The 12,672-nt window shown below is 44.2% G+C and overlaps 2 protein-coding genes across 3 annotated transcripts in view; both read left to right on the plus strand.

Moving 5' to 3' along the window:
- The window catches only part of sept5a (septin 5a), a 35,048-nt gene extending 31,562 nt beyond the window's left edge, over window positions 1-3,486 (plus strand). For both annotated transcript variants that reach the window (XM_021621824.2, XM_021621823.2), the window contains one exon: window positions 1,575-3,486. In XM_021621824.2, the coding sequence (XP_021477499.1) occupies window positions 1,575-1,640 (66 nt within the window). In that variant the 3' untranslated portion in view covers window positions 1,641-3,486. The remainder of the gene's footprint in view (window positions 1-1,574) is intronic.
- Window positions 3,487-3,623: 137 nt separating this feature from the next.
- On the plus strand, window positions 3,624-12,277 carry gp1bb (glycoprotein Ib platelet subunit beta). Its single transcript, XM_021621825.2, is given in 3 exon segments — window positions 3,624-4,339; window positions 11,388-12,016; window positions 12,018-12,277. Coding segments are annotated over 3 exon segments (720 nt in total). The 5' UTR covers window positions 3,624-4,287; the 3' UTR covers window positions 12,057-12,277.
- The last annotated feature ends 395 nt before the right edge of the window (window positions 12,278-12,672 follow it).

Genomic DNA, 12,672 nt, shown 5'->3' on the forward strand with positions numbered 1-12,672 from the left:
TGTCTTTCTCTCTACCTCCTCTCTAACTTCTCACTTTCTCTGTCTCTCTGTGTCTTTCTCTCTACCTCCTCTCTAACTTCTCACTTTCTCTGTCTCTCTGTGTCTTTCTCTCTACCTCCTCTCTAACTTCTCACTTTCTCTGTCTCTCTGTGTCTTTCTCTCTACCTCCTCTCTAACTTCTCACTTTCTCTGTCTCTCTGTGTCTTTCTCTCTACCTCCTCTCTAACTTCTCACTTTCTCTGTCTCTCTGTGTCTTTCTCTCTACCCCACCCCCCTTCTTTCTCTCTCTCTCTGTCTTTCTCTCTACCCCACCCCCCTTCTTTCTCTCTCTCTGTGTCTTTCTCTCTACCCCACCCCCCTTCTTTCTCTCTCTCTGTGTCTTTCTCTCTACCCCACCCCCCTTCTTTCTCTCTCTCTGTGTCTTTCTCTCTACCTCACCCCCCTTCTTTCTCTCTCTCTGTGTCTTTCTCTCTACCCCACCCCCCTTATTTCTCTCTCTCTGTCTTTCTCTCTACCCCACCCCCCTTCTTTCTCTCTCTCTGTGTCTTTCTCTCTACCCCACCCCCCTTCTTTCTCTCTCTCTGTGTCTTTCTCTCTACCCCACCCCCCTTCTTTCTCTCTCTCTGTGTCTTTCTCTCTACCCCACCCCCCTTCTTTCTCTCTCTCTGTGTCTTTGTCTCTACCTCACCCCCCTTCTTTCTCTCTCTCTGTGTCTTTCTCTCTACCCCACCCCCCTTATTTCTCTCTGTCTTTCTCTCTACCCCACCCCCCTTCTTTCTCTCTCTCTGTGTCTTTCTCTCTACCCCACCCCCCTTCTTTCTCTCTCTCTCTGTGTCTTTCTCTCTACCCCACCCCCCTTCTTTCTCTCTCGCTCTGTGTCTTTCTCTCTACCCCACCCCCCTTCTTTCTCTCTCTCTGTGTCTTTGTCTCTACCCCACCCCCCTTCTTTCTCTCTCTCTGTGTCTTTCTCTCTACCCCACCCCCCTTCTTTCTCTCTCGCTCTGTGTCTTTCTCTCTACCCCACCCCCCTTCTTTCTCTCTCTCTCTCTGTGTCTTTCTCTCTACCCCACCCCCCTTCTTTCTCTCTCGCTCTGTGTCTTTCTCTCTACCCCACCCCCCTTCTTTCTCTCTCTCTCTCTGTGTCTTTCTCTCTACCCCACCCCCCTTCTTTCTCTCTCTCTGTGTCTTTCTCTCTACCCCACCCCCCTTCTTTCTCTCTCTCTGTGTCTTTCTCTCTCTCTCTGTCTTTCTCTCTACCCCACCCCCCTTCTTTCTCTCTCTCTGTGTCTTTCTCTCTACCCCACCCCCTTCTTTCTCTCTCTCTGTGTCTTTCTCTCTCTCTCTGTCTTTCTCTCTACCCCACCCCCCTTCTTTCTCTCTCTCTGTGTCTTTCTCTCTACCCCACCCCCCTTCTTTCTCTCTCTCTGTCTTTCTCTCTACCCCACCCCCTTTATTTCTCTCTCTATCTGTGTCTTTCTCTCACACTTTCTCTCTATCCCACCCCCCTTCTTTCTCTCTCTCTCTCTCTGTGTCTTTCTCTACCCCACCCTCTTTCTTTCTCTCTCTCTCTGCAGTTGGCGAGGATGCAAGAGATGCTAAATAAGATGCAGCAGCAGATCCATGATGGGAAGGACCAGTGAGCTACAGCCCCATCTGCTGGCAACTGAACTACAACCACAACTTCAGACATGTTACTTACATACCAACTATAATGTAATCAGGGGTGAAAGTATATTTAAAGAGGACCTCCTATGCGTGCACGTGCACGCCATTTTGTTATGGGCCTAATAATATAATTAGTTATAGAACCCCTATTAATTTAATAGGATCTCTGTGACCTAATAGTAAAGATTACTGTTAACTTTTAAAATGTATTGGCCTACCTATTAATGTATCATAAACACAACCAGTCATAATGTTTTCATCTGATTGTCAAACAATTACTCCAAAAGGTTACTATAGGCTTCCCGCGCACATTATTCCACTCTAAAATAATTCCTGCATCCTTGCACTGTGCACCTGCCATTTGATAAATGCTAAGAGACATCAGTTGCAAAACACCAAAACGTTTAGTGAATGACATTCTGTGATGGTCATTCACTAGGCCTACAAAAGTCTTGTAACCTGAATTGATGCGTCCTCTGCTGTCCACGCCCGTCTCGGCCACTTATCTCTGCCTTGGCAAAATGTATGTGTTATTGTCGAACCACGCTGCATTTTCGAGCGTAACCCAATCGTTTTTGTCTGTTCGCTCATTCTTCATGCGGTAATGATAAGTAATAGTATATAAGCCTACAGTTTTCTTAGAATCACTCTGTTTTAATTATTGTGACAGGCTCATGCTTTACCGGTACAGTGTACCCCCACTATTTATTTTGCCGGTACGCCGTACAGGACCTGCTTACTTTCACCCCTGGATATAATCAGCACTGTGTTGGAGGAAAACAGTAGCTGCATGTTCATTGGTCATTTGTTTTTTGGTGCTTGCATATTTGGTCTGTCCTGCAACGAGAAATGTGGTGTTTTTACTGTATCTTGTGTCCATTTGAACCCCATTAATATTATTGACGGTCCTAGTAACATATGACATAACATAAACATGTCATATAAATGACCTGTTAAATGTATCCAATTTATTATAAATATGGTGAATACTTTTGGGATATTCTGTCAGGTGATGAAGACGCATTACAAAATGTTTTGTAAAACAGCGATATTACTGATGTTAAAGTTTGAATCCTTGTTGATGTTGAACGCGTGTGAGTGTGTGTGTGTCTGCGTGTTTCCATATGTATCACCCTCTATTACGAGAACCTTGTTCTGCTTTGAAACTGTGAGAATTTGCTTTCCCTTTCTTAGTGGCATTTCTTGTATGTTCTAGCTACAGACTAATGAACAATAGGCTACCTAAGAATCTGAACATAAATGTAACGTATTAACTTTTTACTGCTGGTCTCTACTTCGACTTGTTGAGAAGTTGAGAAGACCTTTCTCATGTTTTGGTGCTTGTGAATGAGATTGAACATGTCTCTAGTGCCAGTTGCTTACCTTACAGTGAATTGAGCCCCTCTGACATACAGTACATAGCAAATGAAAGGGTAGGGACAGAACAGTAAGGGGTGCATGTGCAAGCATGCCGAAGTTACTCAAATATGCTTACAGCTGGATTTCCACTCTCTCATATGATGCAATGTGTTTGTTCTGAAATGCATTATGACCTATGCCACAGTACCACTATGGGATGGTAAAAAGAGGCCACATTTTAAGAGGAGCTACTGTATATGCTTCTGTCCAATATGGCATATGTGTGTGTATGTGTGTGAAGTTTATGCTGCCTTCTGGCTGTGTCATACAGGATGGTGATTGTGGCTTTTTATAGTGCTAGCGCTCAGAGGTCATGGTGGAACTACTGACCAGGTTATGAGGACGAATAAACAGTCTTGATTCATATCAGTGTTTCTTCAATATATCTTCATCTGAAAAAAATTATATAAATAGCCTATTGTTTCTAGTACGATCTTACTGACACTAATATTTCTACAAGGAAGGTCTTGACTGGTTCTCAAATGACGCCCTATCCCTTATAATATATTGTGTTACTTTTGACCAGAGCCTTAGGGCAGTAAGGGCACTAAATAGGGAATAGGGTACCATTTGAGACACAGCCCCTGAGACATCCTGTAGGCCCCATGCAGGCAGGCCTGTGTGGGGGAAGTCGGGCTACTGTAGCTGAATAAAGTGCTGAGTCACAACGTATCTCCTTGGACCTCACTTCCCCTCTGGCTCACAGTCAGATCCATCACTAACCCAACTGACTGTTTGGAGCTGAATGATGAGGGCTTTGCTGCAGCTATAGTATAGTGTCTGTAGACGGTGAACCTACGAGCCGTTGTGGGGAAAGTTTATCCTGGGTTGCACCCAGAGAAGTAGGAAGCTTAGCTGCTAAGCTAGTGTACTGTGGTCTGTCACATACAGTATGGTAAAATACTGTTGATCTGTGGATAGTTTGTAGAGATGTATCAATAGGGGCCAGTAGTGTTAGTATTAACTGTATCCATAAACCCCCCTGAAGCTTAAATAAGGCTTCCCTGACAGGAGCCTCTATGGCAGTGATAAGGAGTAAAATGCTGCTGACATTAAATAAATATATTCTTCCTGTGTCCAATCAGTAGTGTGTGTCAACCATATGTGAGTGTCAGGGTGCTTTATCAGTGCAGGCCAGCTTGGACTTTTATACACTCTCATGCCTCTGAGTGATGAGTTGCAAACCACTCCTGCTATGAACACATGCAACAGCTACGACCACACACTCCTGCTACGACCACACACAACAGGGAAGGTAAGGCACCCTCTCCTGACCATAACAAGACCATAACACCTTTCACTATGACTGTAACCTAATTAACTGTTTAATTAGGCTTTCTCTGTGTATGATATCACAAGCATGATAAATATGTGTACGCAACCAATCAAATTTGATTTGATTGGAGAATGGTCTAAGATGTCAGAAAAACCTGTCAAAGATAAATTCCAGTGGTAGTTATAAAAATGTCTGACAACTGTTTCCTCTTTAGAAAACAACTACTATGGAGTATAACTGAATTGTTATTAAGATCAAAGGTTAGATATAATTTTCAAATCCTCATATACACTCCATGACCAAAAGTATCGTCGAACATCTCATTCCAAAATGATCTGCATTAATATGGAGTTGGTCCCCCGTTGCTTCTATAACAGCCTCCACTCTTCTGGGAAGGCTTTCCACTAGATGTTGGAACATTGCTGAGGGGACTTGCTTCCGTTCAGCCATGAGCATTAGTGAGGTCGGCACTAATGTTGGGCGACTAGGCCTGGCTTGCAGTTGGCATTCCAATTTGTATTATTATTTAGTTTACCTTTATTTAACCAGGTAGGCTAGTTGAGAACAAGTTCTCATTTACAACTGCGACCTGGCCAAGATAAAGCACAGCAGTTCGACACATACAACAACACAGAGTTACACATGGAATCAACAAACATACAGTCAATAATACAGTAGAAAAAGTATATATACAGTGTTTTAATTAAACACTGGAGTGATTGATGTGCAGAAGATGAATGTGCAAGTAGAGATACTGGGGTGCAAAGGGGCAAGATAAATAAATCCATTCAGTAAGGGGATGAGGTAGTTGGATGGGCTATTTACAGATGGGCTATGTACAGGTGCAGTGATCTGTGAGCTGCTCTGACAGCTGGTGCTTAAAGCTAGTGAGGGAAATATGAGTCTCCAGCTTCAGTGATTTTTGCAGGTCGTTCCAGTCATTGGCAGCAGAGAACTGGAAGGAAAGGCGACCAAAGGTGGAATTGAGATATACCTGCTGGAGCGCATGGTACGGGTGGGTGCTGCTATGGTGACCAGTGAGGTTAGATAAGGCGGGACTTTACCTAGCAAAGACTTGTAGATGACCTGGAGCCAGTGGGTTTGGCAATGAGTATGAAGCGAGGGCCAGCCAACGAGAGCGTACAGGTCGCAGTGGTGGGTAGTATATGGGGCTTTGATGACAAAACGAATGGCACTGTGATAGACTGCGTCCAATTTGTTGAGTAGTGTTGGAGGCTATTTTGTAAATGACATCGCCGAAGTCGAGGATCGGAAGGATGTTCAGTTTTACAAGGGTATGTTTGGCAGCATGAGTGAAGGATGCTTTGTTGCGAAATAGGAAGCCGATTCTAGATTTTATTTTGGATTGTAGATGCTTAATGCGAGTCTGGAAGGAGATTTTACAGTCTGACCAGACACCTAAGTATTGGTAGTTGTCCACATATTCTAAGTCAGAACCGTCCAGATTAGTGATGCTGGACAGGCGGATATGTGCAGGCAGCGATCGGTTGAAGAGCTTGCATTTAGTTTTACTTGCATTTAAGAGCAGTTGGAGGCCACGGAAGGAGAGTTGTACGGCATTGAAGCTCGTCTGGAGGTTAGTTAACACAGTGTCCAAAGAAAGGCCAGAAGTATACAGAATGTTGTCGTCTGCGTAGAGGTGGATCAGAGAATCATCAGCAACAAGAGCGACATCTGACAACAGGCCATCTGATTTGACACACTGAACTCTATCAGAGAAGTAGGAGGTGAACCAGGTGAGGCAGTCATTTGAGAAACCAAGACTGTTGAGTCTGCCAATAAGAATGTGGTGATTGACAGAGTCGAAAGCCTTGGCCAGGTCGATGAACACGGCTGCACAGTAATGTATCTTATCGATGGCGGTTATGATATCGTTTAGGACCTTGAGCGTGGCTGAAGTGCACCCATGACCAGCTTTGAAACCAGATTGCATAGTGGAGAAGGTACGGTGAGATTCGAAATGGTGAGTAATCTGTTTGTTAACTTGGCTTTCGTAGACCTTATAAAAGGCAGGATAGCATAGATATAGGTCTGTAGCAATTTGGGTCTAGAGTGTCTCCCCCTTTGAAGAGGGGGATGATCGAGGCAGCTTTCCAATCTTTGGGAATCTCAGACGATACGAAAGAGGTTGAACAGGCTAGTAATAGGGGTTGCAACAATTTCGGCAGATTATTTTAGAAAGAGAGGGTCCAGATTGTCTAGCCCGGCTGATTTGTAGGGGTCCAGAGTTAGCAGCTCTTTCAGAACATCAGCTATCTGGATTTGGGTGAAGGAGAAATGGGGGAGGCTTGGGCGAGTTGTTGTGGGGGGTGCAGGGCAGTTGACCGGGGTAGGGGTAGCCAGGTGGAAAGCATGGCCAGCCATAGAAAAATGCTGATTGAAATTGTCAATTGGATTTATCGGTGGTGACAGTGTTTCCTAGTCTCAGTGCAGTGGGCAGCTGGGAGGAGGAGGAGGAGGTGCTCTCATTCTACATGGACTTTATAGTGTCCCATAACTTTTTTGAGTTTGTGCTACAGGATGCAAATTTCTGTTTGAAAAAGCTAGCCTTAGCTTTCCTCACTGCCTGTGTATATTGGTTCCTAACTTCCCTGAAAAGTTGCATATCACGGGGGATATTCGATGCTAATGCAGTACGCCACAGAATGTTTTTGTGCTGGTCAATGGCAGTCAGGTCTGGAGTGAACCAAGGGATATATCTGTTCCTGGATGGGGCCTGCTTATTTAAGATGGTGAGGAAGGCACTTTTAAAGAATAACCAGGCCTCCTCTACTGAAAGGATGAGGTCAATATCCTTCCTGGATACCCGGGCCAGTTCGATTAGAAAGGCCTGCTCGCTGATGTGTTTTAGGGAGCGTTTGACAGTGATGAGGGGTGGTCGTTTGACTGCAGACCCATTACGGATGCAGGCAATGAGGCAGTGATCACTGAGATCTTGGTTGAAAACAGCAGAGGTGTATTTGGAGTGCAAGTTGGTTAGGATGATATCTATGAAGGTGCCCGTGTTTACGGATTTGGGGTTCTACCTGGTAGGTTCATTGACAATTTGTGTGAGATTGACGGTATCAAGCTTAGATTGTAGGATGGCCGGGGTGTTATGCATGTCCCAGTTTAGGTCTGCTAGCAGCACGAGCTCTGAAGATAGATGGGGGGCAATCAATTCACATATGAAGTCCAGGGCACAGCTGGGGGCAGAGGGTGGTCTATGGCAAGCGGCAACGGTAAGAGACTTGTTTCTGGAAAGGTGGATTTTTAAAAGTAGAAGCTTGAATTGTTTGGGTACAGACCTGGAATGTAAGACAGAACTCTGCAGGCTATATCTGCAGTAGATTGCAACTCCACCACCTTTGGCAGTTCTATCTCGTCGGAAAATGTTATAGTTAGGGATGGAAATTTCAGAGTTTTTGGTGGTCTTCCTAAGCCAGGATTCAGACACGGCTAAAACATCCGAGTTGGCAGAGTGTGATAAAGCAGTGAATAAAACAAACATAGGGAGGGGGCTTCTAATGTTAACATTCATGAAACCAAGGTTTTTACGGTTACAGAAGTCAACAAATGAGAGCACCTGGGGAATAGGAGTGGAGCAAGGCACTGCAGGTCCTGGATTAACCTCTACATCACCAGAGGAACAGAAGAGGAGTAGGATAAGGGTACGGCTAAAGGCTATAAGAACTGGTTGTCTAGTACATTCGGAACAGAGAGTAAAAGGAGCAGGTTTCTGGGCGCGATAGAATAGATTCAAGGCATAATGTACAGAAAAAGGTATGGTAGGATGTAAATACATTGGAGGTAAACCTAGGCATTCAGTGATGATGAGAGAGATATTGTCTCTAGACACATTTAAACCAGGTGATGTCACTGTATGTGTGGGAGGTGGAACAAATTGGTTGGCTAAGGCATATTGAGCAGGGTTAGAGCCTCTACAGTGAAAGAAGATAATAATCACTAACCAGAACAGCAATGGACAAGGCATATTGACATTAGGGAGAGGCATGTGTAGCCAAGTGATCATAGGCAAGGCGATTCAGAGAGCTAGCAGGCCGGGGCTAGCAAGCTAGCAGAAGGGCCTTAGAGGAACATCGCGATGGAGGAAGTCTGTTATAGCCTCCTCGTGCGGTTACTTCGGGTATACCAGTCGTGGTGTATTAGTAGGGTTTCATCCCTAAGGTGTTCAATGGGGTTGAGGTCAGGGCTCTGTGCAGGCCAGTCAAGTTCTTCCACACCGATCTCGACAAACCATTTCTGTATGGACCTCGCTTTGTGCACAGGGGCATTGTCATGCTGAAACAGGAAAGGGCCTTCCCCAAACTGTTGCCACAAAGTTGGGAGCACAGAATCATCTAGAATGTAATTTTTTTGTGTAGCAATAATATTTGCCTTCACTGGAACTAAAGGGCCTAGCCCGAACCATGAAAAACAGCCCCAGACCATTATTCCTCCTCCACCAAACGTTAAAGTTGGCACTATGCATTTGGACAGGTAGCTCCTCCTGGCACCCGTCAAACCCAGATTCGTCCATCGGACTGCCAGATCGTTTCCATTGCTCCAGAGTCCGATGGCAGCGAGCTTTACACCACTCCAGCATTGCATATATCCATAATAATAATATTGTTGCATGATTTCGCCTGGATCAGGAAAGTTGATATCTCGTTCGTTGACAGCATTCTCTGCACAGCAGCAAGATCGAATTTCAAAAGTGAAACATTGTTTCTAAATGTCTGACTGGCAGACAGCAAGGTTTATACAAACCATCACTGTTGGAAATCAAATGCTAGCCCATAAGCAAGAGGAAATCAAATGCTAGCCCAGAAGCAAGAGGAAATCAAATGCAAGCCCAGAAGCAAGAGGAAATCAAATGCTAGCCCAGAAGCAAAAGGAAATGAAATGCTAGCCCAGAAGCAAGAGGAAATGAAATGCTAGCCCAGAAGCAAGAGGAAATGAAATGCTAGCCCAGAAGCAAGAGGAAATGAAATGCTAGCCCAGAAGCAAGAGGAAATGAAATGCTAGCCCAGAAGCAAGAGGAAATGAAATGCTAGCCCAGAAGCAAGAGGAAATTAAATGCTAGCCCAGAAGCAAGAGGAAATTAAATGCTAGCCCAGAACAAGAGGTAATCAAATGCTAGCCCAGAAGCAAGAGGAAATCAAATGTTAGCCCAGAAGCAAGAGGAAATAAAATGCTAGCCCAGAAGCAAGAGGAATTAATGGATTAATAAATGTCTTAGCGTTTATAACATTGGGCGCGAGTCAGAGATAGAATGTTGGTCCAAATTGTCCGTTAGCTCGGGGCTTTGGAGTACAAGTGTGTGAATCCTTCAGTGGTGGAAAAAGTACCCAATCATCATAATTACTAAAGTATATTTAAAACCAAATACTTTTAGACTTTTACTGGGTGACTTTCACTTTTACTCAAGTATTAAAAGTAAATGTAATTGCTAAAATATACTTAAGTATCAAAAGTAAAGGTATTAATAATTTCAAATTCCTTATATTAAGCAAACCAGAAAACACAATTTGTGTGTTTTATAAACTTACAGATAGCCAGGGGTACACTCTAACACTCAAGACATAATTTACTAACAAAGCATTTGTGTTTAGTGAGTCTGCCAGATCAGAGGCAGTAGGGATGACCAGGGATGTTCTCTTGATAAGTGTGTGAATTGGACCATTTTCCTGTCCTGTTAAGCATTCAAAATTTAAGGAGCGCATTTGGATATCAGGGGAAATATACACTGTATGGAGTAAAAAGTACATTTCTCTTAGGGAATGAATGTATTGAAGTTAAAGTAAAAGTAGTCAAAAATATAAATAGTAAAGTAATGTACAGATACCTCCAAAAACAATGTACGTGGTACTATAAAGTATTTTTACTTAAGTACTTTACACCAGCGGAATCCTTAGCCCAGGGCTAAATCTTAGCCCAGGTTAACAAATGTTTGTGTGAACACTGGCTAAGCTAGCCGGGTCATTCCTACAATGCGGTGCCTTTTGTGGACCTCATAACTCCAGAAAAAAAGGCACATATCTTTGGGGTGGTGCATTTTCCCAACTTGTTAGGTTCCACCCTGTTGGGTTTATGCACCTAACAGGCTGGACATTTGAAGCCCAAATTAGCCATAGTGAGTGAACAACGAACAAAAGGGATATCAGTCACACATAAAAATATCAAATAAAATAATAATAAATACAATAATTATGAAAAAATACTTTTATCAGAGAGAATTTAACTAGGACTATAAAATAATGAAGTAAGATTGTAGTTTAAGGCTTATATTTCTTGTGGAAGTTGATGAATAACACCCAGGAACAAAGCAAAAACGCTATCCATTGAAAAAAAGTGTTCAATATCCATATTTTTGTGTTCTTGAGGTAAAGGACATCTGACCTTATATTTAAAGCATTTTGGAATCCACATTTTAAAAAAAATAATAATTGTACCCCTTTTTCTCCCCAATTTCGTGGTATCCAATTGTTTAGTAGCTACTATCTTGTCTCATCGCTACAACTCCCGTACGGGCTCGGGAGAGATGAAGGTTGAAAGTCATGCGTCCTCCGGTACACAACCCAACCAAGCCCTACTGCTTAGCGCGCATCCAGAGTCTCTTGTGGCACAGCTGGCGCTGCAGTACAGCGCCCTTAACCACTGCGCCACCCGGGAGGCCTGGAATCCACATTTAACACTAAATAAGAAGTGATATTTCCTGTGGACAGAAAAGGGTACCACAGTGTAGGAATGACCCTGCACAGGGCCAGTCTAGCCTTGTGCTAAGAACAATGCAGTGTGAAAAGGCCTTTTGGGTTGCTATCTCCCTTGCTTGGAATGATACATATTCTATTTTAATGACTAATTTCACACTCACACTAAAATGATATCTGCATCCCTCACATGGCAGAGACATCCACAGACATGAGTTGGTATTGTTTCTCCTCCACCCTTCCAGTATGACATATGTCTCCCTACCTCTCTCTCTCTCTCTCTCTCCATCCTTTCACCCTCCCTCCCTCTCCAGAGTTGGCAGTGATGATGAGGGGGTTCCTGCCATGTGTGACCCAACTCCTGGGTCTGCTCCTCCTCTTGCTGACCCCAGGGAGGGTTGAAGGGTCATCAGGCTGTCCCTTGTCCTGCTCCTGTCATGGTGGTCAGGTAGACTGCAGCAGCCGCACCCTCACCACCTCCTCTTTACCCTCCCACTTCCCTCCTGCCAGCATCGAGCTCCGTCTCCACGACAACCAGCTGACCACGCTCCCCAACGGCCTGCTGGACTCCCTTTCCTCCCTCCGCTCTGTCTCTCTCCATGGCAACCCCTGGGCGTGTGATTGCGGCGTGCTCTACCTGCGTTCCTGGCTGCTCAAACAGCCTGTCGACTACGTGGGACACAGCAATGTCACCTGCAGTTCCCCTCCCGGCCTGCGGGGAAGGCTGGTGGTCTACCTGGCTGAGGAGGAGGTTTTGGAGTCCTGTCACTACTGGTACTGTGACCTGGCACTGGCCTCCCAGGTCTTTCTGTTTGTGTTTGTGGCGGTGCAGGTGGGGCTGCTGGGTGCCATGGTCGTGTTCCTGAGGAGATTTGAAAGGCTGTCCCGTGAGGCACGAAGGACCACAGAGGAGAGCTTTGCTGGGGGGGTAGGGGCTTATGAGTAATAGTGAGTATGAGCCCCTGAAGGCCAGCAGCATCTGAAGAGGGGAGGGAGGGGCCAGGTAGGCAAGGAGGGAGAAGAGGGAGAGGAAACAGCGAAAGGCAGAGTAGAGAGAGAACCTTAAAGGGGTCAAGCTGGTGAGCTTGAAAGGGGACTCACAGGACAAGAAACATGGGCAAATACAAGTGGTTATGCATTTATTTTCTGAGGATTCCTTCAATATGTTTCATTGCTTGCATCACTCAATAAAGCTGTTAAAATAATACATCAAGCTTTGAATACATTGCAGATAGAGATAACATTTAATTTACAATAATTTACAATAATACTGTATTGTGTTATCATTTCTTAAATGGGTGTATTTTTAAAGGTTTGGGATGTATATTACCAGTCAACAGTTTAGACACACCTACTACTCAAGGGTTATTCTTTATTTGTACTATTTTATACATTGTAGAATAATAGTGAAGACATGGAAACTATGAAATAACACATTTGGAATCATGTAGTAAGCAAAAAAGTGTTAAACAAATACAAAAGTATTTTATATTTGATATTCTTCAAAGTAGCCACCCTTTGCCTTAATGGCAGCTTTCTTCACGTTTGGCATTATCTCAACCAGCTTCAGTTTTTTTTTATTCGACGGCTCGCCATTAA

The sequence above is a fragment of the Oncorhynchus mykiss genome, chromosome 11 (genome assembly GCF_013265735.2).
Source record: "Oncorhynchus mykiss isolate Arlee chromosome 11, USDA_OmykA_1.1, whole genome shotgun sequence".
In the NCBI taxonomy this organism is placed as follows: Eukaryota; Metazoa; Chordata; class Actinopteri; order Salmoniformes; family Salmonidae; genus Oncorhynchus; species Oncorhynchus mykiss.